The sequence below is a fragment of the Phalacrocorax aristotelis genome, chromosome 4 (genome assembly GCF_949628215.1).
Source record: "Phalacrocorax aristotelis chromosome 4, bGulAri2.1, whole genome shotgun sequence".
NCBI lineage: Eukaryota > Metazoa > Chordata > Aves > Suliformes > Phalacrocoracidae > Phalacrocorax > Phalacrocorax aristotelis.
In genome coordinates this window covers 2,217,033-2,241,813 of record NC_134279.1, presented here as the reverse complement: position 1 = coordinate 2,241,813, position 24,781 = coordinate 2,217,033, and the positions used below count along the sequence as shown (strand labels likewise).

General features: G+C 42.5%; 1 protein-coding gene across 8 annotated transcripts in view; it reads left to right on the top strand.

The window, feature by feature from the left end:
• Window positions 1–24,781, top strand: part of RUFY3 (RUN and FYVE domain containing 3) — a 51,805-nt gene that overhangs the window by 11,533 nt on the left and 15,491 nt on the right. For 6 of the 8 annotated variants that reach the window (XR_012660137.1, XM_075089991.1, XM_075089990.1 and 3 more), the window contains exons 2-8: window positions 16,596–16,769; window positions 18,117–18,234; window positions 19,959–20,060; window positions 21,054–21,177; window positions 21,850–21,911; window positions 23,015–23,080; window positions 23,175–23,244. Coding sequence is in view for 7 of the 8 variants with exons in the window: in XM_075089991.1 (XP_074946092.1) it covers window positions 16,596–16,769; window positions 18,117–18,234; window positions 19,959–20,060; window positions 21,054–21,177; window positions 21,850–21,911; window positions 23,015–23,080; window positions 23,175–23,244 (716 nt within the window). In the remaining variant the exon portion in view is untranslated. Of the gene's footprint in view, window positions 1–9,241; window positions 9,346–10,176; window positions 10,231–16,595; window positions 16,770–18,116; window positions 18,235–19,958; window positions 20,061–21,053; window positions 21,178–21,849; window positions 21,912–23,014; window positions 23,081–23,174; window positions 23,245–24,781 lie in introns of those variants that run through there. The other 2 variants (XM_075089993.1, XM_075089994.1) reach the window with 2 other exon arrangements.

The following is a 24,781-nucleotide window of genomic DNA, read 5'->3' as shown; positions in this document are numbered from 1 at the left end:
AGTTTTATTTATCTTTTTAGTTGATTTTTTTTAGCAGATTACTTAGGAATGACAGTTTAAACATAAGGAGGAGGATAAATTAAGTGATTCTTACCTGCTGTGGTTTGGTATCCGTCACTGGAACACTGTTTTAATCCCAGTGAGAGAGGGGCAGCAAAAGCAGAGTTTTAATGGTGCCAGGCCTTAGAACTGGGTTGTTAGGGGGAGCTAGAGGCAGGTTGCTGTGTCCTGATTGTGCTCCAAGGGCTCCCCAAGCAGAGAGGCAGCTGGTGCTTATTATTTCTGAGGCCAGACCTGCTGTCAGCCCTTTCCTCGGGAGCTGGTTTGCCATGGCCCTGTTGGGAAGAATCCTCCTTGAGGCCAATTTTGCGACAGGAGCTGGAGGGATGGGGAGGGAGCACGGAATATAAGGGTGTGGTGGTAATCATGGTCTTACTCACTGATGTTTGTAAAAAAACAGGCAACCTTCTGTGGCCGTGATGTTTTCTAGTAAAAGCAAGCCAAATTCGGCTACTTCTTAAGCCAAAGGCAGTATACTTTGGGAAACGGATTCTGATCTGAGATGAAACAGTGTAAATTTGGAGTCATTCCGCTCCTGCCGCGGAGTTGGAGTTTGAGTGTAACTCTGAGCAAAATTTAAATATAAATCAAGAGTAGGATGTAGCAGAAGGGTAGATGCGTTAGCATAGTTACTGACTTCCTTGCAACTATATGCATACAATATGACATGTAAGATAGATGCTTAATTAATTGGTTTTATTGCTAAATTTTCTTTCAGCTGCTTGGAACAACTCTGCGTGTATGAAAATGAGCTGATCTTGCTATATACTGGAAATCTGCTTGGCTTAGAAAATGAGTTTTTTGGGTTTTAAACAAGCAGTGGTTTTTAATTAGGTAATCAGAACTTTACTGTGCTCTGCAGGCACCACAAAATGAAATGTGACGCTCGTGGCTATTAAGCTCCTGTTTGTTTGCAATATGTGTAATGATTGTTCAGGTGTCTTTAGGGACTCAGGTGAGAAAAATATTTTGGTTGTGTTTCTGTGGCATGTTCAAGAGGGCATGTGTATACGGGATCAAACGCTGATAGCAACTTTTGGGAGAAGTTATGGAACTGAAATGCAAAATGGCCTCGGACGGTTTTACTGGATGTTCAATTTCTACTTTGAGTAATCAGCCATCTTTATGAAGAGCTTCACATCAGAGCAATGGAAATTGTAATCCTTATGGGATCAGCATTGAGAAGGAATACATATGATAAGTGTATGGTGTGAATTTACTCAAAACTGCCAAGGATTCGAGTATCCCTTTTTTGTTTTCATCTTTGGTTTGGGATTTTTTTTTTTTTTAGAAGAATAGAAATCCTGTTGTTTGCACTACAGTGGGGAATTAGAGTGGTAAATGTATGCCAAGCAAAGATGAAATTATCTTTTCCCTAGTATAATTTTTGGTAGCCAGCTTCAGGTTTTTTTCTTCTTTTTTGACCAGTAATTTAAAAGTTTCAGTTTTAGACGCATGCTTGTGTAAAAGGCTCCGAGTAGGACTTGTATGGCACTTCAGAGAAGGCAACTGCTCTTCTCAACACTCAGATACCTCCTGCCCATTAATCTATTGCACTGTTTCTTGAATCATTCTTCAGATTGTACGTTTTCTCTCCATTTTCTCTTCCAAGTATTTTTCCACATTTCTTTGCACACTTCAAAAGGGCTTAAGGAAGCAGCATGACCTTATTAGTTAGGATTTTGTTTTGCAAGTTGGCGGCCGCTTTGGCACTTAGGTTCGCATGGGGAGAGGGAGCGAGAGTCACCTTATTTTTAGTGGGGAGCTACACCGTGCAACGTGAGGGCTCATCTGCTATGCTGGGCTGTGCTACTGGGGGAGTTGCGGTCCTGGTATAGAGCCACATCGGTCTGCAGAGAACGAAGCACACCTAGGAAGAAACCCTGGGAACTGTTATCTTGGTTTAGGCTTTCTCTCAGTGTGAAATAGGAAAGGAAACTGTTGGGAGATGGAATTTTCCTGGGGATTGTGCCTTTTCTGTTACAGATCTGCTGTAAACACTGTACTGAGAGTATCAGGGACCTTTGTGTTGACAGTAACTGTGTGAGATTCTTCTTCTGTTAGAAAAGTGCATCTTAAAATAGGTACAGTGGCAGAAACCCCTAAACAGGTGAAAAGTTTGAAAGAGCTGGAGATCAGAGTTAGTAGAACAAATGTTAAGTCAGAAATAAGCAAGATAAATGAATTAGTGTGTTAATGGTCATAAATATTTTGAATAGCAGGTAGGTCATGTAATCCAGATAGCACGTACTGAAAAGTAATGTGATAAAGATGGTCATCTCACCGGGGATGGAGGAGATGCCCTGCTTACTGTATTTATGCTGAATGCCATCACAACCCTGGAGGGAAGGGAAATGACCGAGAGAAGATGGACACTTGACCCTGAACCAAAGGCGAGGGAAGATTAAGTTTTAAAAAGCTCCTCAGGACAATTAGTACGATGTGCCAGTCCTCCAGCTGATGGGAAGCGATCCAGGGAAGGAGAGGGAGCGAGTTCCCTGCAATGCTAGGGTGAGACCTGCACCAGGGCGACTCTGGCTTATATTTTCAGATCTAAGCTTTTGTAAATATTTTCGATGCTGTAATTAAGAAATTACAATGAAGAGTTGTTTTCTTTGCTCTTATAAGCTTGTTCAGTCTAAATAAAGTCAGATCTGGGAAATGTGGGCTGGGTTTATCTCCCTCAGAGATAATTAATCAGAAGTGTTGCAGAGAAACCTCTTAGGTGTCAGCTGAGGTGGGAAGTGAAAGATGGGGGTTGGGGAGTGGGGAACTGGGTATTGTTTTTTCTTTTCTTTGTGCAAACTATCAAGTGCCAGAATAAAATGAGAGATTTCCCATAGCAGTTAGTTATGGGTTTCCCTCTGGAAAGGGGCTGGCTGCGGAGAAACTTTCTGTGTAGCTCCACACAGTTGCAACGCACAGAAATGCCTGATGGTAAACTTGTGGGGAGGGGATTAAAACTGAGGTTGGGATTATGCCATTCATGTGTGTGGTGAGCATTTGCTATTTACTTGTCCTGTATGTGTAATGGAGAGTGGGCTTGGAATTCCTGAGTCCTCTGCACTTTTTAACTTCTTTTTTATCTCTTCCCAGTTGGAGATCTGTCACTGCTATTTCTTTCCATGCAGAGTGAGCCTTAATTTACGTCAAAGAGTCCGTGGTGTAGGAAAAATTATCATGGCAGTCAGCGGTGACAGTGCTGCCGAGTGAGGAGCAGCATGTGTTGAAACAAGAGTGACGGCAATGGCCTTTCCAAAAAAAAAAGTCTTAACAGTTTTACACTAAAATGCTGCAGTCAGTGGTCACAATTTATAATGGAAGCCCAAGCTGTTGGCACTATCATGTGAGTTAAAGCAGTTCTGGCAGTTGGATGCTGGATTGGGATGCATTAACTGAGAGAACAAAGACAGTAGGTGGGGGATAACAATGCAGGCATTGAGTCGATGTGCTTGGTGTGGTCAGAGGAAATAGACACAATTAACCCTTAATCTGCAGGGAGCAGATAGTGCCAAGGTCAGCTGCATCAGCAAAGTACAGCTGTAGGCGGCCGAGGAGAGCTGAGGCTTCCCGAGGCAGTAGCAGAGCCCTGTGTGCTCTCCGTTTCCTTCTCCTGCTCTGGAAGCGTGGCCAGGACTTGCAGGCAGGCACATGTTGGTGCAGCTGTACTCGCGCGGGAGAATATGTGTTAGGTGTTTTTAGTATCTGTTCTTCACCCTTCCTGTTTCGAAAACAGCTTTCCCAGACAGAAGTTGCAGGGTGAGATGAATAGACTTAATTTTCTTTCTTTATGCAAGGTGCTCTCTAGATAGTATATATTTAAAGATGGTATTTTTATGTACTGGGTTGTAAAAAATGTTTTCTCTCAAGCTACTTTGTACATTCTCTATAGATTGTTCCTGGTGTTCCAGGCTGCAGGCTGTCTGGTTGCTTCCTCGATTTTTAGATTGCAAGGTGTTGGAACGTGATGCTGAGACTCTATTTGCTGGTCCCTTCTCTCAGTCGACACTTCAGGACCTGCCTGATGTGCAAATCTAATCTGAAAAAAAATCATTATATACCTCTGATACTAACAGCAGCTACTTAATTTTTTCTCGACTCCTTCAATTATTTCTTACTAAATGTATTATTTATCATTCTTAAGGCAAGAAATATGAGATAATATAATTTAGATAAATAAAATAATGTTACTGTAGGCTTCCATTTCTTGATAATAGTAGTATTTGTTCATACAACGAAGGAGCATGTGCTAGTCTTAAAGAAAAAAAAAGTGAATGCAATTTGTCATGCATATTCAGTATTTCTTATTAAGCTCTTCCAATTTTCCCTTGTGTTCTGGGATGCTTTGGCCCCCAAAACCCCAGCGAGTGGTTAGAGCAAAAGACTGTAAGTTAAAATCAGACAAATAATCCTATAGTTAACCTTCTAAAGAGCACATGTGTCAGCAGTTCTTCCATTCGCATCCCTCTCTAGAACACGGACAGCACTTTTTCCTAGGTAGGGCATAATGAGGCATATCTGGCAGGGAAGCTATCAGCTACGGTCAGACTGGCGGTCGCCGTAGCATTTCACTTAGAGTTAAACTTGGAAGTGCCTTTGAGTGAATGTGAGAAGTGCTGCTGAAACCCCTGGCGCCCTGACTCAGGCACAGTAATGAGGCATGGAGGGGCGGACCTTGCTTTCTGGAGGGAAAAGAAAAAGTTCCTGGAGCGCTTTGAATATTAGGGCTTCGGTAAAAGAAAGATGTTGAGTAAAAAAGGGAGATCGGGAGAAAGCCCACCCGTGTTGCCTGGCATTTTTGTTTGGGGTTTGGTTTGGGTTCGTCCGGTGCACTTGATCGTCATCCCGATGCCCGTGTCTGTTGTCAAACTAACTTGTCAGCACTTTTGTGGGTCTTATTTGAAACGTGCTGGTTACTTTTTCTTCTTTCCTCAGAACATGTTTCAGTCATGGCAAATGACCAGGCACGAGCCAAGGGGATTTAACCCTAGTGCGTTGCCTGAGTGCAGTCCAGTTGTCTTTGCTGGTATTGGCCTTCAGCTGCTGCTGTGTTTAGTATTTATCTCGACTGCTGTTGTGGGCGAGCTTTAAAAAATAACCCATTTCCTTCTTGATAAACAGATTATGGGGACCCTGGTCTTGTTGAGGTTGTTTTTGTTTATTGCTGTGCAGCAGAATTAGTTTTCTGTAAGCTTCGGTACAAAAACTAACAGATTTGGGTCAAGCCTGTCGTAGCAGCTAAAGCTGCGTAACTGATGTTTCACCCTTGCTGAGTAGTTTCTGTATCAAGCTCAGTTCTCGCTTCCCAAAATGGGTGCTGGTTAGCTTCTTATTTTACTGACTTCTCAGTTTCTCCTTATATATTCGTTATGAACTTCTGTACTTAAAAAAAATAAATCCTGACCTATTTGGTCTGTCTTTGGAGGAACTTGATACATTGTGCTTGGAAACTATAAAAAGGATGTGTGGATCCATTGCTTTGTACTAAGCATCCTTCTTTACACATGAAAAAATGCCATAGCTGTAGAAGAAGTTTGGAGCACTCCATCCTCCTAGTTGCACTCACAAGGTATTTACTAATAGAAGTAAACAGCACGTAGGCAGAAAATGGATGGCCTGGGAAGCTGCGTGTTGGGCAACTTGCAGTTCTATGGCTGGGCTTGCTGCAAATCGTGGGAGTCTACCAGTAGGTAGTAGCCCAGGAGAGGCGAAGGTGCTGTGTTTGAGGGGATCAAGTTCATCGCACAGTATTTCTTAATGAAGGCATTCTGTATTGGCAGTTTGAGGGGAATATCTATGGGCTTCTGGGCAGCTCCAGACTATGGGAACTTCTCAATGTTTATTAAAGGGCACACGATCAGTGCTGGTTTAGGTTTATTTAAAATATCACAGGGATACTTCTGCTGTCTGTTTGGGAACTTCTGCTGGTTTCTGCTCATGAGACACCTGTTAAAAACCCCGTAACATGCATCAGATGCTGTATTCATCCCTGTCCTGCCCACAGAGCGGGAAGCCCTCGACTTCCCCTTCACGTACTCAGCTTACGCACACAGCACGTTTTGTCAGCACTGTATAGTCGTGTGGCAGCTCGCTGCTCGGCCGTGTTGCCTTTAGACTCGAACCATTTCACAGCCGCGTTGTGCCAGGAGGTGCAGGAGCACTGTGTTGCAGCGCACAGCTGGGTGGGAGGTGGAGAGGTTCTGTGGTAGTTTGGAATATTTGTAAAGGTTTCTGCCTTTACTTTCTACCCAATGCTATTTTAAGCTATTAAGTTCAATCTTTAAAAAAAATCATGAGACACTTCTTTGGTTTAATAGCAACATGAAATAATTTTTTTATGCTGGTACATTCTCCTAGGGTTTATTTTTAAAAGCTTTTATTTGCATGGGAAAGTTATCCGCTGGCGATATCTCTCGTTCCTGCATGAGTGGTTCCAAATTTCAGTGTAACTATTGAGCGCAACTAGGTATTGCGTATGTTTGTCAGAAATACTAGCCCAAAAATTAAGCTATGAGCAAAGTGAGGGAGATAAAGTTAGGAGGGAGTTTTGTTTTCTTACTGCATATGTAATCATTCGCTGTTGATTAATCGCCACCTCTTCTTAAGCGTTCTTATTAGCAGGAACAAAGTCGAAACACAGAGGCTGCTTCTTCCCATACATTAATATCCCTGCTCATGAAGATGGGTTTGTATTTTTTAATTGTTAACAAAGGATAAAATGCTTTGGTAAACCTAATTTGACAGGGGACTTGAAAGACAGCGTGGTTGGCAGTAAGAGTGTCTGAACTTGCACTGCACCCCTGCAGCTGAAGGCACTTTGCTGTAAGGTGTTTCTTGCCCCAGTGCAAAGCTGGGTAAATCGGCCCAAACGGAAGCCTGTGCTGCTGCTGGCCTCTCTCTGGTACTCAAACCGGGGCAAAGGCTGCCTCTGTGTCAGCGGCGCTGAGAAGAGAGTAACTTTGGGAAAACTTCATTGTTGAAATAACAGATGGGATTTTTATGATTACTGCATCAGTGATAAGTACTCCAGTTCTTTTGTAAAGAACTCGCTTGTGGGATATTCAGTTCCATAGAGCTAATCTTTCTGGGAATCTAGTTGGAACGAGGCAATCCTTTTAGGAAGACTTAAGTCTTGGTCGTCCTGGTTTCTAAATCTGGAACACATCAGTTCCAGGCTTCAGTATTTTTCCATAATAATCAGAAGTGTTGAGTTTGCCTTAGGAGCACAGCAGCTATCACGTTGCAGGTCTTTGTGATTTCTTTCTTTCTTTACTCGGGTGTGTGTGAAGGGGTTTTTCCCTTCTGTTTTTTTGGTAGAAATTCCAGACAAGTGGGGAAAACCGTACAAGGAAAAAGAAGAAATGAAATGTATGCAAACTGCAGTTAGATGCATGAAGAAATAAAAAATATGAAAGGAAGTATGAATTAAATGTGTGCTTTTGCCTCTAAATCTGTACAAATCCCATAGGGCCTTTGTGCCGATATAAATTAATGTAATTCTTGCAAGCATTTCTTGCTAGAAAGAGGGTAGGATTATTGTCTGTAGGGATATAATAGCAGAAAATATTTGTCTGTAATCTTTACATGAATCACTTGTTAAGGGTTAAAAACAAAAATCCCTTAATGGTTCACTGTGAAGCGGGTAGCATTTGCCCAGATAGAGCCAGCACAGTCCTGAGAGGTTTCTTAGACCCTTCTGTGAAACGTAGCCCAGGTGTTACACGAGGTGAGGTACTCGACTGCTTGGACTGTGCTGACTTCATACAGTGAAGTCATTTCCTGTGGTGATTTAGAAAATAAAAAATTAGTGATGAGAAAGCAAAGCCTGTTCTTCCATGTGTCAGCCTCGCTACCTGTTGTTAACAGCTGTCATAGGAGGTTGGAGGTTTTGAGTGTTTTTTTTGGATATGGAGCAGAGCAAGGCTCAGAGGAGTAGAGAGCATTAATGATTGGAGGCTGCGTGGTGCGTGTAGGGAGGAGTTGAAAGTGGCAAAATCAAGGTGAGAAAGATCCCGTGAAAGGTCAAGTGAGGCCTGGCAATTATCTCTGTCCCAGTTACCAAGCCCGTGATAAATATTTTTTTTTGGTTATAAGATGTTCTTCACTGTTCACACTTTAGAATAAGGAAAAAAAACTGCAAACCCTCAGTATTCGAAATCATCACCAAAACGCCCCTTATCTGGCTTCAACCTCAGTAGCTAGGGGTTCTGGGATGGCTGGGACCTAGTTCTGATATTTGTGATGGAAACTGCTATTAAATGATTGCATGTGCAGCTGGGTTCTTGTCTGATTCATTTTCCGAAATCCTGCAAAATACTAGCCATATTAACTTGTTTGTCGTGTTGTTAGGCAAAGCATTTTCTACAAATACCGTATTTCTCAACCACGCTAACATCTGCATTTTAAGTCCTAAAAACAGAAAGGGAAAGGGGTGATGGTGACCCCATGAGTGACCGAGTCCAATCCGTAGCACCCCAAGGTAAGAGTGCATTACAGTTCAGGAAGCCATCTGAGACACGTCTGTCCACCACTGCACTGTGAGCTACAGTCAGTCTCCTGAACCTACAGAAAACTCTAACACCTGTAGTAAAAGGCCAAAAACTGTAAGCGTAGCGTGGGGAGGAAGCTGGTGGCAGCAGGAGTGTCACCAGGGCTTTGTTCTCGCAATAGCGGGGAATTTCTCAACCGAAACTCCCTGTTGCTCGTAGCAAGCAGAGGTAGGTGAATCTGTGCTCGCTGTCTGTCCCTCCCGCCCTCCTCACCCCTGACAAGAAGAGGAGGAATCCATGCTGAATCAGCAGCAGTTGATCACTTCAGCCTGGGTATGTGGGAGGACCCATGGAGTGGTGGTCCTCTGCTGTTCCTAGTATTGCAGTAATGCTTAGCCAGAGGGGAAGAGCTGAACCTCTGGTTTAGGAAGAAAACAGCTAAAAATCAGCTATGTGAATAAAACAGTTTCAGAGGATGAGAAGACTGTTGGTCAGTGGTATTGCAGCGTAGGAAGCTTTCGGGGACCCAGCTGAATTGTTAGTCGTACTGATACTTAGACTTTCTTTTCTTCCCTTTACATGCTGTGACTGTGAATATGCTGTTTGCTAGCCAACGCTGGCTCCTGCTGTGGCAGGAGGAGGCTGGTGATAGCTTTTCCGTGGGAGGGAGGAGGTCCTAGGAATATGTGTACTTTGCTCAGGACTTCGGCACTGTTGGCTGGTAAAGGGGAATAGAGCCTTTCTTGTGCTTTGGACCTTCAACCGATTGCAAATGAGCGCTGGGGAGAGCGGGCACGTAAGTAGGGAGCTGAAAATCGCACAGGGTTCAGACCCTCCGTGGTTTTGTCTGGCTTTGTTTCCTGGGTTTGAAACCAGGGAATCAGCAGGTGTGCTGAAACAAGTTTCCCTTGTCCTGCCTGCTCCTCTCCCAGGTTATCTACCCCCTCCCCGTGCCTGTCAGCCATCTGCAGGCACCCGGCAAGGAGATAGAGGTGTTTTCCTCATTGAGGCCTTACTTGAGTCATCATCAGAATGACGATGTAAAACCTGTGACCCTTGTCCAGGCTCAGCTGGATTACCTCTGCAAGATTTTTCATTTGGAGTGATGGTCATAACAGAGTTAAAGCTCTGTTTAACCTTATTTAAAATGTCCTCAGTATGTCTTTTTCCTGAAATGTGCTTGCTTTTCATGTGTGGCTGTATTTCCTTGTTGGGGGTTCTTTCTGGGGCTGGGTAGGAGGTACCTGAAGGAAATGCTGACGTTGCATAAATACCACAAGTTCAGTGCTTTGATTTTGCAAACAAAATAATGTTTTTCTTGCTTTTTAGATGGTGCTTTACAAAAACATTGCTTTTGTCGATGCAGAAAGAAACAAAGCTTCTAAAGCTTTACTGAAGCCTACCTTAATTTGACTCTCAAGGGAAAAAAAAGCTTTGGTGTGTTGCTTTGGGCAGACTAATAAACCCTTTTGACTTGCAAATCTCTTCCCACTGTGAATTAAGTCTCGTATTATGCAAATCTCCCTTTCAGTTATCCTTTCCTTATACCTTGATTTTGAATCTTTCCTTTGGATCATGGCTTGCATGACATTTTCTTTCTTTTCCTTTCTTTTTGCTGTTTGCAAAGACTCTTGGGAGGATTTGACAGATGTGGTGGAGCAATTGCGTGATGATACTGAAGGTGCGTGCCACACCAACATCTTTCAGCTATTATTTGCCCTAATGATTGGTTTTTGACTTATTATTTAGAACCTGAGTGCAAAATACAGTTTTCCTTTCCAGTGCCAGTAACTGTGGCTTTCTGAATGTGCTTGTGTGGTTGAACCGGGTTCATAGCCTGACCCTGCTGTGCGAGTTGCGCTCTGTGTGGATGTTTGTTTCTGCTGTTGTTAAAGAAAATCTCTCTGATCACTTGGGTCTATGTATTGCTCTTGCAATTGTATTTAATTTATGTTTTAAATGGATGGACTTTTTTTCTAAATTTTATCAGCCCCTTCATGCGTTCCATGTGATCAGTTTTGGCTTCTAAATTCTTACTTTTTTTTTTTTTGGAAATATGTGCTTACAATGTGCCTTGAAAAATGCTTTCAATGTTTTTGGGTGTTTTTACTTGAGGTGGAGGTAGAAAAACTGAATCAGTAAGGGGCTTATTTCCTTATAATAAATGCCTTCTGAGACAATTACTTTCCTGAGCCCAATACAAACACAACTGAAAAAGATGCAGCAATATATGGCAGCTAAATTACAAAAAATATTTCAGAAATCACCTGGAAGCTTCAAGTGTTCTGAACCATTTCTGCTAATCAACTCAAGACTTGGCAAAAGTGACTCTCAAACTTGTATTGCAAATTTTGATTAAAACTTGCAAAGTACTAAATGAGAGAATTTTTTTATAGTGCTTTTACTTGCTTCTTAAAAATGGCGCAAGAGTGAAACAGTTGAATCCCCAATTTAGCGTGCACTCAAGTAAATTTGTAATTTGATGAGTAGATGCAACCGTTCCTGCTTAGGATGAAAGTGTTGGCAGTGCAAAACGCTGATACACCTTTTGGAGGTGTCAATAAGAAAGGAGTTTTCCTTTTGTGGCTGAGAAGTTAAAGTGCTGGCCATTAGGAAGAATGTAGAAAGCCAAACTCTCTTAAAATGGCAATCTCAAATTAGGAGCTAAAGCTGGGGCTCTTGATACCTAGAAGATTTATGGCATCAGTCCATATTCTCACACTTAAAATCCCAGAGGAGTAAGGTCAGCAGATGGGTTTCAGCTCTTTTGGCCGATCTGTGCATTGAGTGTTTTCGGAGGTGTTGCAGACTGCACTTCCCATGGTGCCTCTTTTCTTACCAGTTTTTTATTTAGTTTTCATCTAATTCTCCCAAAGCTGCTTTTGTTTTGGTTTTTTTTAAATAGCACAGATGAGCAATTTAAACGTGAAACTCGGTAAAGCAAAATTGTGAAATTTAGTGAAGCATGTTTATGTTATGGACTTGGGGTTAGAAATAAAGTAGGAGCAGCGCTGTGAAGATACATCTGTCTTAAGAGTATGTCGTTGTGATTATTGCTAGAATAACTGCTAATTAAGGATGACAAAGTAATGCAGCCTGGTTTAGGACTAAGGAAAAACCTTCCGGTGCAAATAGTTTGAAGGATGTTTCTGGCAGAAGCAAAAAGCAACATCAGTCATGACATAGCAGAATTTACTTTTATTTATCTTTTTAAGGGGGATGTGTTGTGCACAAAAATTAGTGTGGATGCACTAACTACCCCTCTCCTGCTGGTCGTCTTCTGTGGATGGTGCCTGTATTGGCTGTTGTGCTGGGTTATGTGCCTGGGCTTCTGTCTGGTGGCCTCGTAAACGTGGCAGGCTTCCGTCAGCCACGGGAGATGTTCTCTCTGCTGGCACAACAGCTAATTCTGCTTCCCCAGCAGCTCCAGCTGAGGCCATATCCAAGGTAGTCTTTAATGAGGAAAAAAAAAAGGGTAACACCCCCACCCCCACCCCCCCTTTTTTCCATTAAACATTGTACAGAGATTTTGCACTGATTTTGTCAGAGTGGGATACATTTGAGGTTTGTGTCTTGTCTGTTTTCACCTCTATCTTTGTTTCCTATGACCACCACCCCATTCTGTTTCCTTATAACTCCTACATGCCTGCTGCATGCAGGAAACCGCCTGCCTCAGCGATCGGTCAGAGACTGATGGGTGCCTGACGTGGATGTGCTTCCCCCCTCAAAAGTCAACATTAAGGATATAATAGCAAGAAGAAATGAAGCAACCTTTTAAACTCCCCGTGAAGATGTCCCTTATCTTAAAAAAAAAGATTTCATTTTGGTAAGATGGTCTTAGTCCAGCTTCTTTCTGGTGTATCCACAGTCCCTCAGAGTAGACAGGTTGAATTTTTTGAGTATAGAAGCAAAAAATGAGTAGACTAAAACATCCTTTTGTCGAAACAGATGTGCCTCTGCTTCTCACTTGTGAATAGTCATGTCACTTTGATTACCTTTAAGAGACTTTGCATGATGTGCACAATATGTATCACCTCATCCTTGACCTGCTAGTCAGGGGCTTGCGTTGCTGGAAGGCAGGTGAGCCACATGAATGTGAGGGAATGTCAGGAAAGCTTCAACTGAAATAGAAGCAGCTTAAAAAAGCACCGATTTCTCTCTATTGAAGAACCCCCTATTTCTTTTTACAGCAATAAAATAGCCTTGGTTTGATTTAGCTTATTTGTTCATTGTGACTGGATGATGCACAAGAAGCAAATAGCTCCGGCGGCAGATGCTGCGCTGTCCCCCAGCTCGCTGCTGCATGCCGACCAGCTGGAGGCAGCTGCCCTTACAACCTGGGTGGGGGAAAGGGGCGCGTACCATGTCCTGGGCCCCGTGACCATAAGCTAGTCTGTTAGCACGGACCCGCTGACGCCCATCTGAACTGGGGCAGCAGGCAGCACGCTGGGGCAGGTGGCCTGCGGCTCCCTGTACCCCTCTGCAGCTTTGACCCTAAGGATGGCAATTGCTTGGGTCCCCTGCGACTTGCGGCAAGAGTTGCCTTCTCTGTTGCTCGTGTAGGATCCTCCCTGGATATAAGGGCTTTGGCGATGCTGCAGCGGAATTTTAGGGAGGCCGGCCCAGGGCCTGAGGCTGCCAGGAGAGAAGCAAATGAATTATTCCAAGAAAAATGCGCATTGTATTGCTGCTTTTAGACACTCTGTTGATAATTTGTGGAGAGAGCGCTTCGGCTCAGAGGAGTTTTCTCACCTTCTGCACCGTGCGGTGTGGCAGAGCAGAGGCGAAGGAGATGACAGTTAAAATGATCAAAGTCCTTAATTTGTCTAAGGATTTGCTTTCCACATTTATTTGAAATTATACATGTGTTCATGATTTCACAGTCTGAGCAGCTGGAACTAATGTCTTTCCTAATGTGAATTTGCTTAACTGAAACTGAGTGCGCTGTTAGACAGCTGGCTTGTTTATTTTGAAAGCAAGTGTTTTACCATTAATGTATCTCAGATAACCTGAATACAGTATGAACCGTTTGCAAGATGCCGTTTCTCTTCCATACACAGAAGCAGCCTTTCAAAATTTTAGGTTGCTTTTAAGTTAGGATTTTTTATTTAAGATGGATTCAGGACATGGAGAACCTTGCTGAAATACTGATTAATTGGCATTACTTTGAGCAGATTTGTTCACATAAACAGTGTTTCATGAATCCCTGCATTTGATCAAAGTTCTAGCTTTATTTTAGTTCCTTTGTAATTCTTTTAGGGTAATTCAGTATAAGGAACGATAAAATACATTGTCACCAGAAGTACTTAGACCACAGTCACAGCTTAAGCCTCAGAGACCCAGTATTGCATTGAATTCTTCCTTGACTTTGAGGTTCCTAGGTACATATTTAATCTTTTAAACAAAGTACAAGATTCCTGAGGTTTGTGGATGCTTTTGAAAATACTTTCATGGAAGCTTCTCAGGAACCCTGCGCTTTTCATGCTGTTCACATGTGAATGATTGTGGGCACAGTTTTACCTCTTTAGAAACTTGGGAGGTTCAGTGTTTTAAGGAAACAGATGAGCTGAGTATTTTAACCTGTCATTCTAGTGGGATGCCAGTCCAGTCCAGTCATGACCACTTATATCCCACGTGCAAGGTTGCTGGTTAGAAAACATGTCTATTCTGCAGAAGCAACAATCTTTAAATAGTAAAAGTGTCTTGAGGATTTAAGATTACTTCAACTGAAATCCAAATTGCACTGAAAGGCGAAGTTTAAGGGCCAAGATTTTACTTTTTAAGGTTTACAACATGGCGTGTGTAGTAAAACAGGTAGAGTTTTTCCAGTTAGAGCCAGAAAGAGAAAGTTGGAGGAGGTATTGACTCAGACAGAGAATCTCAATTGCACATTAGGGTCAGTCTGTCAAAGCAGAAAGTGTCTGGGTTGACTTAAAGCTGTCTGGATAGTCTTAGTATATAAAAGTCATATTTGCTTCCTTACCCTGCTCTTTTAGACTCAGTTTTAAATGTTTATATGTTCCAGCACAAATAACAATGCTATAATGTATTAGGGTTTAATTTTTGGAATAAATGTTTCGGATTGTATCCAGTTTCATACTATATAACAGTTAATTGGTTTGCAAGATGAGATTGTTAGATAAGCTGCATATGCAGAGCACGGTTGTTTACAGCAGACTAATGAAGAAGAAACCTTTAATTAGTTCATGTCATGAAAATATTTTTCAGTTCTTGAGACTGCAACTGAAAGCATAGGTCTGCTTTTTCCTTTTCCTCAAGTGCTTTCATCAGCTCAGGTGTTCACTAGCTCTTAAAAGTGTTGTAAGATTCTAGTTGTCTTGAACACGCTTCATACACCCCTCTACTATTCTTGTTTGTTAGTGGGTTTTTCTTTAATTGAGGTAGTATTGACCCAGTTGACTCGCAGCAGTCGCAGATCTCTCAGGCACGTGGAAAACCATGCGCCTTACCTCAAAAAGCATACTGGTACCCTTGGCTTCAGTATAGGTCTGTGTGAGGCATCAGCTCTTGACACTCTCAAGGAATGAGCATGGCTTCCTGTGGAGCAGGACCCTAATTCTGAGCCGTGTCCATGGACCCTACCATAATTGAAATCACACAGAATCCCAGGTCGGAAGGGACCTCAGGGATCATCTAGTCCAACCTTTCTAGGAAGAGCACAGTCTAGACAAGACGGCCCAGCACCCTGTCCAGGCGACTTAGCTAATAACCGTAGCCAAAGGAACATTTCCCATGTAGTTGCCTTGTTCAGTTTCGTTAGTTTTGCGTCAGCAATTGGTTTGCCACCTGACTGGAATCCCTTTGGATGCGTGCCTTGCTACTGATGGGATCAGGGGGTGCAGGGCCGCTCTGTGCTGAGGCAGTGCTGTGTTGCGTGGGGCATGCCGCTGCGGGACCTTGGCCAGCGGGGAAACGGCTTGATCAGAGAGGAGAGGAGGTCTCTCTATCTTCCTGTGTCTTGCTGCTACCCTGATAGGGAAGAAGAGAAAGCTGTGATTATTAACATGGTTTAAGTCAAGTCTTATAACGTTTAGATCTGTTCAGCAAACTGAACTTCAAAATGTACTTAAACTAAGGAAAAAAAGTCTGTTTGTTTGTTTTACCACAGCACCATACTCTTTTTGAGGGTACGTGTAAAAATTGCCGCAGATTTCAAACCTACTGGAGATTTCTGCTGTTTTATCTGTCTTGGTCAGGAGCATGGTTATGCTGTAGGTGGAGTTGTGCTACCAGAAGTACCGAGGGAGGGGCTTGATGGGGTTTTTTTTACCAGGTAAGCTTGCGCTGAGTGGATTTTGCATCATGGAACTGAAGCAAAGCACAACTTTGTGACAGTAGTTGTCTGTGGTAGAAGCAAATGCTGTAGTGGTGTTCATATACTCTTAAAAGCCAAGCGTAATGGATGCTGTTGGAGGTGGTGTTCATTAGTTTTAAGCAGAAGTACACAGAAGAAAATATACAGAAGGTTTTTTTAATTACATGTACAAAAATTACTTTTTACAATCCTGTGTAATATCACATCTAACTTTTCTTCGGAGTCTGTATTCTTAGTAACGGTGACTGTTAGCTACATGGATTCGTGGTTATCTTCAGATGGAAGAACAGATCACAAGTGGAGAGTTCTTACCGGGTTTGCAGTTGCCGGGCATAGCTGGGGATTTGAGTTGGAGCAAGTGACGGCCGTAACATTCACTAACACATTGTCAGGATGTAATGTACAATACTAACGGCTGTCTTGAAACTTTTCTTCCTTGAAAATTCACAGCTTCTGTAGTTATTTGGAGTATTGAGGCTCCCTTAATGTGCTATATCACCTATTCCTGTCTCATCGTGGCTCCGGCTGTAAAATGCTAGTTAATTTTGATTTTTCTCGACAAAAGGCCTGAAGATAGTGCCTCTTGTGAAACTGTCACTGCCCCTAAAAATGTCCTCAAAGCTGAGGGACAAAAAGAGAGATTGGATAACTTATTGCATTAAAAATAGCTGTTGTTACTCAACAGGTTTTTCTCTTCCTTATCTTAATAGATCCTAATTATCTCATGGCTAATGAACGCATGAACCTGATGAACATGGCGAAACTGAGTATCAAGGGGTTGATAGAATCGGCGCTTAATCTGGGCAGGACGCTGGACTCCGACTATGCACCTCTTCAGCAGTTCTTCGTTGTGATGGAACATTGCCTTAAACACGGCTTGAAAGGTAACCTTGCTTGAGAGGGTTCCTCCTGGGCTGGGTGTCATAGCATAGGAGTGAGAAAGAGCAATCTTGTTGTAAAGAAAAAAAAAAAAATCTAGTTTTATCACCTACAGTAGACTAAAGAGAGGCTGAGCAGGGTCACTGCTGTGATCCCAGTTGATATGACAGGCCACAGGAAGGGAAAAAATCCGCTGGAGGTGTAACACTGCAAGTTTACAGTTGTTGCAGGTGCTTGCCTTTTTTAAAACAGCTTTTCAGATGACTAGAGCGTAAGTAAGAGATCGGTGATAAAATTAGCTTCTCGGCAGGCTCGTGACTCCTCTTTTTTTTCCTGCGCTTCCTCACGCTTCAGGGGCACGACAGTCCTCTTGCTGAAGAGGAACTGCAACACGGAGGTCCTTTCTCAATAGTTTTGTCAAAACTGATGATTTTGGCTTTGCGCAGCTAATGTCTTCTAAGCTGCTTTCTAAAACAGTAAGCAGAGCCTATACTTAACTGTATAATGCGAAGTCACCACTAAAATTGGCAAGTACCAGACTACTTCTCTTGATGTGCTGCCCTTGCGCGATAGTAACTTGAGATGAAAAGCAGAGGATTTTCATCTCAGCACCCATACGTACATCGTGCAGCGTTTCTTGAGGAGTCGGTGGAGCGTTACACGCGGCAGAAGTGATTCCTGTGTTGGTTAAGGTAACACTGTGCAAGGGAGAAGCGCTCATATTCTTCAGCTGCTTTGTTCATCCATTTGCCAGTGTCCCTGCTGCACGTCACAAGTTTGAATTTACCAGAGTTCTTGGCCTTTGCACTGCTGCTGTGAAGTAGCAGTAAGAACTATGGAAGAAGAAAATCAGTTTCTAGTGTTAGAACCTAGGGGTCACAGGAAAGCTTTTCTGAGGGAGGAAAGGATGCACGGAGAAGCCCCTGGCAGCTGTGGAGAAGGAGCGGGTTCAAAGTGGTGTGCTCCTTGTCCTCGTAATGCGATGGTCGGTGAGAGAATATTACCGTGCACATCAAGTGTCACTTACGGACAGTGTCGGCATCCTAGTAGAAATTTCGACATCTGGCAGTGAACCCAAGTTGCTGGTTATCGCCGGCTGTGGTTTTGGCATATTGGGGATGTGTGGAATATTTTCTGGCATCTGTCTTGAGCTTCTGTTGCCTTACTTGAATGACACCAGTAATTGCCACACTCGGGCGTAAAACCTCATCATTTTTACTTGCCCAGCAGCAGTCCCAGAAAAATCTTTCTGGTGACTTCTGTCTACTGTTCACCCGCTTCTGACCGTGTTTGAGAATATATTTAGTCAGCACGGGCCTGACAGGCTCATTTGATATCTCTTTCTTTTCTAGCCAAAAAGACTTTTCTTGGGCAAAATAAGTCATTTTGGGGACCTCTAGAACTAGTAGAGAAACTTGTTCCTGAAGCTGCAGAAATTACAGCAAGTGTTAAGGACCTCCCAGGGCTGAAGTAAGTACTGTCTTTTACTGCATAAGTACATATGCTTTTTATTGTAAGAAGGCTCCTGAAGGAGAGAAGGAAGGGCAATCATCATCTTCAGGAATACGCCTGTAAAAATGGATCATTGCTCTCTTTCATTGTTAATCAAGGAACTGCAGGAGGAGAGGATAGGATGTATTATTTAAGTGTGTGGGGTGTTATGGACAGCAGTGCATTTATTGCTAGCACTAAATGAGTGACGATGTGTCTCGGGAGTGGGAACAGTGTTTACTGACTCTCCTGAAGAGGGAGGGAATGGGACAGAAGGTGATTACAGGTTAAATAGTTTTGAAGCGGATAGAAGTAATTTTTCTCCTAAATAAAATCAGGTAAATTTGTAAAGTTTGTGTGAGGGACGCTCAGTCACCAAAGTAGGAGAAGATAGTAGCTTATGTTAGAAAGGAGGAAAAAAAACTGTGCTAAGTATATATTGCTTTTAAAAATGTCATAGTCATTTCAGCCATCACATTCAGGTTTGCTTATTCCATGCTAAAAAGAAACTGTCAGGAGCTTTCAGCCTGGGGAATAGAAAAAAAGGTATAAGGAAACTTTTATATGAGTAGCAGAGCTGAGGATTAAATCTTCTTTGTTGAAAGAAGAGGTGAATAGATTCAGTAACGGCTTCTTTCAGGTTAGTATTTAGCGATGTATGTATGGACAAGGGCTTTCACTGGAGACCTGTGCAGGACTCGTGGAACAGCGTACAGGACCAGCGTGGGGTGCCAACAGTGTTGTGCCAGAGCTCCTGTTACACTTTCCCGTTCTGAAAGAATATTAAAACGTTAAATAAATAAAAATTTAAGAAAAGTTTTAGAATAATTTTATAAACCTCAGCCTTGCGTTCGTCCTAAGCCTTGGGAAATGTCATGTCATGTATTAGTGAGGTGAAGAACGGGGAGTAATGAAGAGGATTTTCACAAGCAGTTGCTGCTTGTACTGCTTGAGGTTAGAAAATCAAGTGCCCCACGTGCTGTTTGGTACAAGGCAGCTGGCTGACTGCTGGAGATGAAAAAGAAATTGCCTTCTATTCAGTATATTCCTCGACACGGGGGACTTATGCCTTCCTTGGGAGCATCTGGAGCTGGCTCCTGGCCAGCACGCCAGGGTAGATGAGCCAGAGCTGTGATGCAGCATATCAGTTATCGTATTTTTAAAGCTGCGTGCTTCAGGTTGCCAGGAGAAACAGAGGGAAGGGCTGTGGTTATAACCCAGTGCATCCTGCGAGCGTGTTGATGTTCAAAATAGTTGAAGAGAACAGTATTGAATTTGTGCTTCCAGTTGTCTCTGTGGATTTGCGCTCAACTTAACACCTACCTGAAGGAGTGGTGCTTGGGCATCTGTGCTGAAGTATGCATGTGTTCTTCTGACCTGTTGTATGCAAAACTGATTTTGAATTAGAAGGTGATGCACTGAAGCAGCTTATCTCTGTCTATGTACTAGCATCCAGCAGGAGTAAAGCCAGGGAAATACTTTTAGTAAAGTAAAAAATACATAATTAGTTTTGAGAGAAGCAGTGACAGCTTAGATAAACCTGTCTGTAACTATTCGCACTTAAATATTTTGTATTTCCCTGTTTTATCAGTGCCAGCTCTGTCTTTGAGATGCAGAAACTTCAGGTAGAATGGGGTTATTGAAGCTGTTTGGGAAAGTGCATTGCAGTGTGTCTGTAACTACTTTGTTTTTGGCCTTTGTAGGACACCTGTGGGTAGAGGAAGAGCGTGGCTTCGCCTGGCACTAATGCAGAAGAAACTTTCAGAGTACATGAAAGCCTTGATTAACAGAAAGGATCTTCTCAGGTGAGCGCTGAGCTCGCTCTCAGGTTAGGTTCAATTCTGCCCACTGGTAAGATCTTTACGATCTACACCCAGATGGTAAAGTATGCGTGTACTTATTTTGGAGAAATGGTAATATCTGTGAAACAGAGCTTTCTCTGAGGCATTAGAAATGCTTACTGTTCGTTTTTAATTCAGAAGCTGTTATTTCTCCACTTTGTCTCAAATACCCATTAGAATAAAAACAAATTTTTATTCCAAAGAGGTGGTTCGGGTGACATATTTCTATAGCGGTGATACAGCATTCTGTCTGCAAGATCTTGGCCCTGGGTGTGTTTCTGACCTTGTCACATCATTATTATCAGACTTGGAACAAGTCATTTCACTTCTGTCTCTGCTTCCCATTCTTAATATAGCAATAATTTTGCAGTTCAATTGAAAGTCCATGGATTTGAGCTACTATGTCTGTGTAAAGCAGTAGGATTTCACAAATATGCTGGTGCCTCTTCACTCAAGCAAGTAGGTTTTTGTTGGCTGTCCATGTAATTCCATAGCCAACTTGGGACTAGAAAGGAGAGCTTGGTATTGTCCACTGGAAAATGTTGCGGTGCCTTGTGTTAATAAAGTAGGTATTAGAGTAGTAGAAGTATGCTACTTTAAAAAGCTCCAACAATAAGCTCCAGTCTTAAATTTTCCATGTGCTGTACCATTGTGTGAGAATTATGTTGACTTTCCATGACCTTTCAACAGCTGAGGGACCAGGTTTTCTACTTACGGGGTCTTTAGGTGAGGCAAAGACTTATTATGCTGAGAGAGATTTGTTCAGTCAGACCAGGAGTACACTGATAGTACGTAGGAGAACATTTCAGTGTGGACTATGTGCCGCTGCCTGGGTTTGTTAGGCTGAGCTTGCGTTATGATGTAATATGAACTAGCAGGGATCCCATGCTAGCTGACATGATTTTAGTTGACTTCTAAAGATGTCACGCTTGTCTTCTCTTGCCGTGCATCCTGCAGTGAATTCTATGAGCCTAATGCACTGATGATGGAAGAAGAAGGTGCGATCATTGCTGGCCTCCTAGTAGGTTTGAATGTCATCGATGCAAACTTCTGCATGAAAGGAGAAGACCTGGACTCACAGGTACTGAGTATTCAGTTAATGTTTTTTTTTCTGCTCAATTAAATTGGAAGAATTTTCCATTGTAGAGGACTTAGATCAAGTGAAATACATGTTACTCTGAGTAATGGAAGACTAATACAAGCTTGTTACTATGATTGTGGTCTTCAGTTAGCTGGCGGCGCTGAGATCAGAGACTCAGGATTTCGGTTCTCTCTTTGCTGTTACACTTTGCTATGGTCTGCGTGCAGGTCACTGGGGAGTGAAATGTGGTAAATGAAAAGGAGGCAAAAATGGGGAAGGACGTAGCCAGAACAAGGGGAGAAATGGACAGAACTGTTAATTCACTCACGCTGTGTGATGAGGTCATTGTAGCTGTTCAACAAAAGAAAATGAGCCTGTAAGCACTTATGTTCCGGCTTGCATAAGCAGCGTATATACAGATAGGGTGATGGTAATGGTTTGTTCTTATGTCCTAAGACTTGCTTGCCAACTTGCTGCTTACCCTGGTATATTCTTGCTTGAAATATGCCATGTTTTCATTAATTTTTGGATAGATTACTGGTATAATGCATCCTTGCTATAATACAACGTGTACTGATGTTCTAACTGAACGATTCTAAACTTTCACAACTACGGACAGCGTTTAGATTTAGAAAAAGGGTTTCATGTACAATGCAAATTTTTCTTTTCTAGGTTGGAGTTATTGATTTCTCGATGTATTTGAAAGATGGGAACAGCACGAAAGGCAGTGAAGGGTAGGTACATGCGCAATTGCCCTGCTTCTTGTCTCTTGGTAACTGGTACTCAAGTATTCCGGGTTGCCCTGCAAGCCATTACAGTTTTAGTGAAAAACCTACTTAGAAGGGATTTTCTCTTCTATGATAAATCATAATATATAAATAAGATATTGGAAATACTGGGGGGGGGGGCAGGGAAAAAGGAAAGTCTTCCAGAAATTCTGTGTTCTTCCTTAACTGGCAATTGAAGATAGAAGTATTTTGAGAAGTGACCCTCTGCTGAGTTACGTCTGCTGCTCGTTAAAGCCTTTTCGGTAAGCAGCTTAGTAGCCTTCACCAGTTGTATGGCTAGCAGGATAGCGGTTTCCTTAGGGGGCAAAAAAAAATTCTCCAGCTGGAAAAGATAACTGTAATACTAGGCTCAAGTACTTGTGCCAACATACAGAAATGGGGCTGTGCAACTTTCAGAGCAAGTGGCTGAAGACTACCGTGTGGGCACACTGATGCACGGAGCAGGTGTTGGGGTTCTCTGAGGTTCTTCAAGAGTGCTTCTGTCTTCTAAGGAAGTCCTGCTAGTTCAATTTCAGGTTATATATTTAATAATTATCCCTCAGGATCAGGTGTTTTGGCTGCACTTACTTTACCTATAGTTTCATTTTTAGAACATGCTTTTCTTCAGTTCAGATTTCCTGCCGGAAGTGCATGCAAAACAAGCATTTGTTGACAATTTTCCTTGACTGGGTTTTGTTGAGCTGACTCTTGTCCAATATAAATGTAGTGCAAAACCAGCTGGTGGTTATTCTTTCTTTGAAATACTGCTGTACTCTGAATGTCTGCCTTAATCGTTCTGGTTTGTGTTACAAAATGCCCGAAGGTCACCTAGGTGAAGGTAGGAGTTGCAGCTTCTGAGAAGTCAGGGGACAGTGACTGATTATAAATGCATAGACCGCACCTGGGCGTTGCTATTTCACAGGCATCACGTAGACTCCCTGAGACCTAGGGTGTTGGTACCCACTGGGTATGCAGGTTATCTGGCCACATTGCCTCTTAGACCTTTAACAGTGTCTCTTAGTTTTTTGAATCCAGATGGCTGAGCTGAATGAAACTTTCTTTTTTTCCAGAGATGGTCAGATAACTGCTATTTTGGACCAGAAGAACTATGTAGAAGAACTCAATAGACATTTAAGGTGAGAGGTGATTTGTTTAGTCTTTATTATATAGTATAGAAAAATGGCTTTTTAAAAAGAAGGAATTACTGTGGGTTTTTTCCCTTTTCAACAGTGCTACAGTAAACAACCTACAGGCCAAGGTGGATGCCTTAGAAAAATCCAACACTAAACTGACCGAGGAGGTAAGTGTAATAGAAAAATCATCTGATGTTTTGGCCTTTTGGAATTGGGGTTTAAAAAGGTAAGGGAGGAGATATTTTCAGATTTCCAGTTTACGTAACGATGAGTGTTTAGCAATGGAACTGGAATAACTGGAGCTGCCAGGGAGTTAAACGGGCTGTTGCTACTGAGGTTGAGGTGGAAAAACAGCCGAGCGTTTATGTTAAAAACTAAAAGCTGCTGAATACACTTGACCCCTTTGAAGTCTTTGAGTGCTTTCTGAATTTTTGGAAGATGTCTTAGAATAAATTGTATGGTGGGCATGATTTTGAATGGCATACAGCTCACCTAGGTTATGAGATGTCCAGACAGGACAAAGAAGTTTTTAGATGTCTGTTTATTTTGACAGGTGCAGAAGTTTCCTACAGTGTAAAGATCGTAATTGAAATGTTTCATTAACTTTTTCTCTAGCCTGTCACAGTTTGCAAGACGTTAAGGAGAAATTATCAATATAGATAAAAAATTGTTCAGTCTGAGCATGAAAAATGGTTGGTACGTGAGTCATAGGTGTAACCTGTGCTTTAAAATTGGTCTTGCAGTTCATTAGTAATGGCATAAATGTAATGAAATCTGTTGGGGTCAGTTCCCTGACACATGGGTGATAGTAATTCTCATCTGAATGGTTTTACAGTGTCTCTGCATGTCACTTAGCTCAGCAGAATGATGTTGAGTGGGATGTCTCAGTGCTCTTGCAGTACAAATGTGAAATAGAAATTCATTTTTGCCCCTTTACCCTCATTAAAGGAGTGGTGTGCGTCTAGTTATTGAACACTTACTCTAATTCCTGTACTCCAAATGATGAGAAACTTTAGTGATGGAAATGAGTGTATCCACTCTTCTGATTAAGGAGTAAGAAATGTTTTTTCAATTAAAATATTTTAATTTTAAAAAGGTGGTCTGCAGTAGAGGCTGCCTCTCTCATCGCTACTCTAAGTGGCTTTCGATTTATTACCTGCCGAGCACGAGTGCCGTGCCCATTAGGCACGGTACCTGTGAGATCAGTTGCAATGTTGACTGAAGTATTTTTTGATTTCAGTAGTTCACTTCCATGGATCTTTAGCGCAGTCTGCCTGCTATTCGGAGTAAGAATTTAAGCGACACTGGAACGCGCTGTGCCAACCCGGGCTACTTGCAGGGTGTAGTTAATGAATTGCGTCACATGTCACATAAATCTGTGTGGTTAGCTTGAGCTGTGCCAAAGACTCACGCTTCTATCAGGGTAACTTCGATCTGGGTTTGTCACTTAATGACATTGCTGATCTTGTGGAATGTCACTGAGCTGTTCTTGTGTGCGAGGCTTCCCTAAGTTATGATTTACAAAGCCAGGATGAGTTTTCTGAAGTTATGTTGGCCTTTGACCGCACAGTCCCAGTAATCTGTTAGCTTGTGGTGATGTCTTCATTGGGACTTCCTCTGAGGCAGACGTCCTGTCTCGTAAGGGTGGTGCGTTCTACTGATCCTCCGTTTCCAGCCAAATCTTCCTCCTCCACCAAGGTTCTC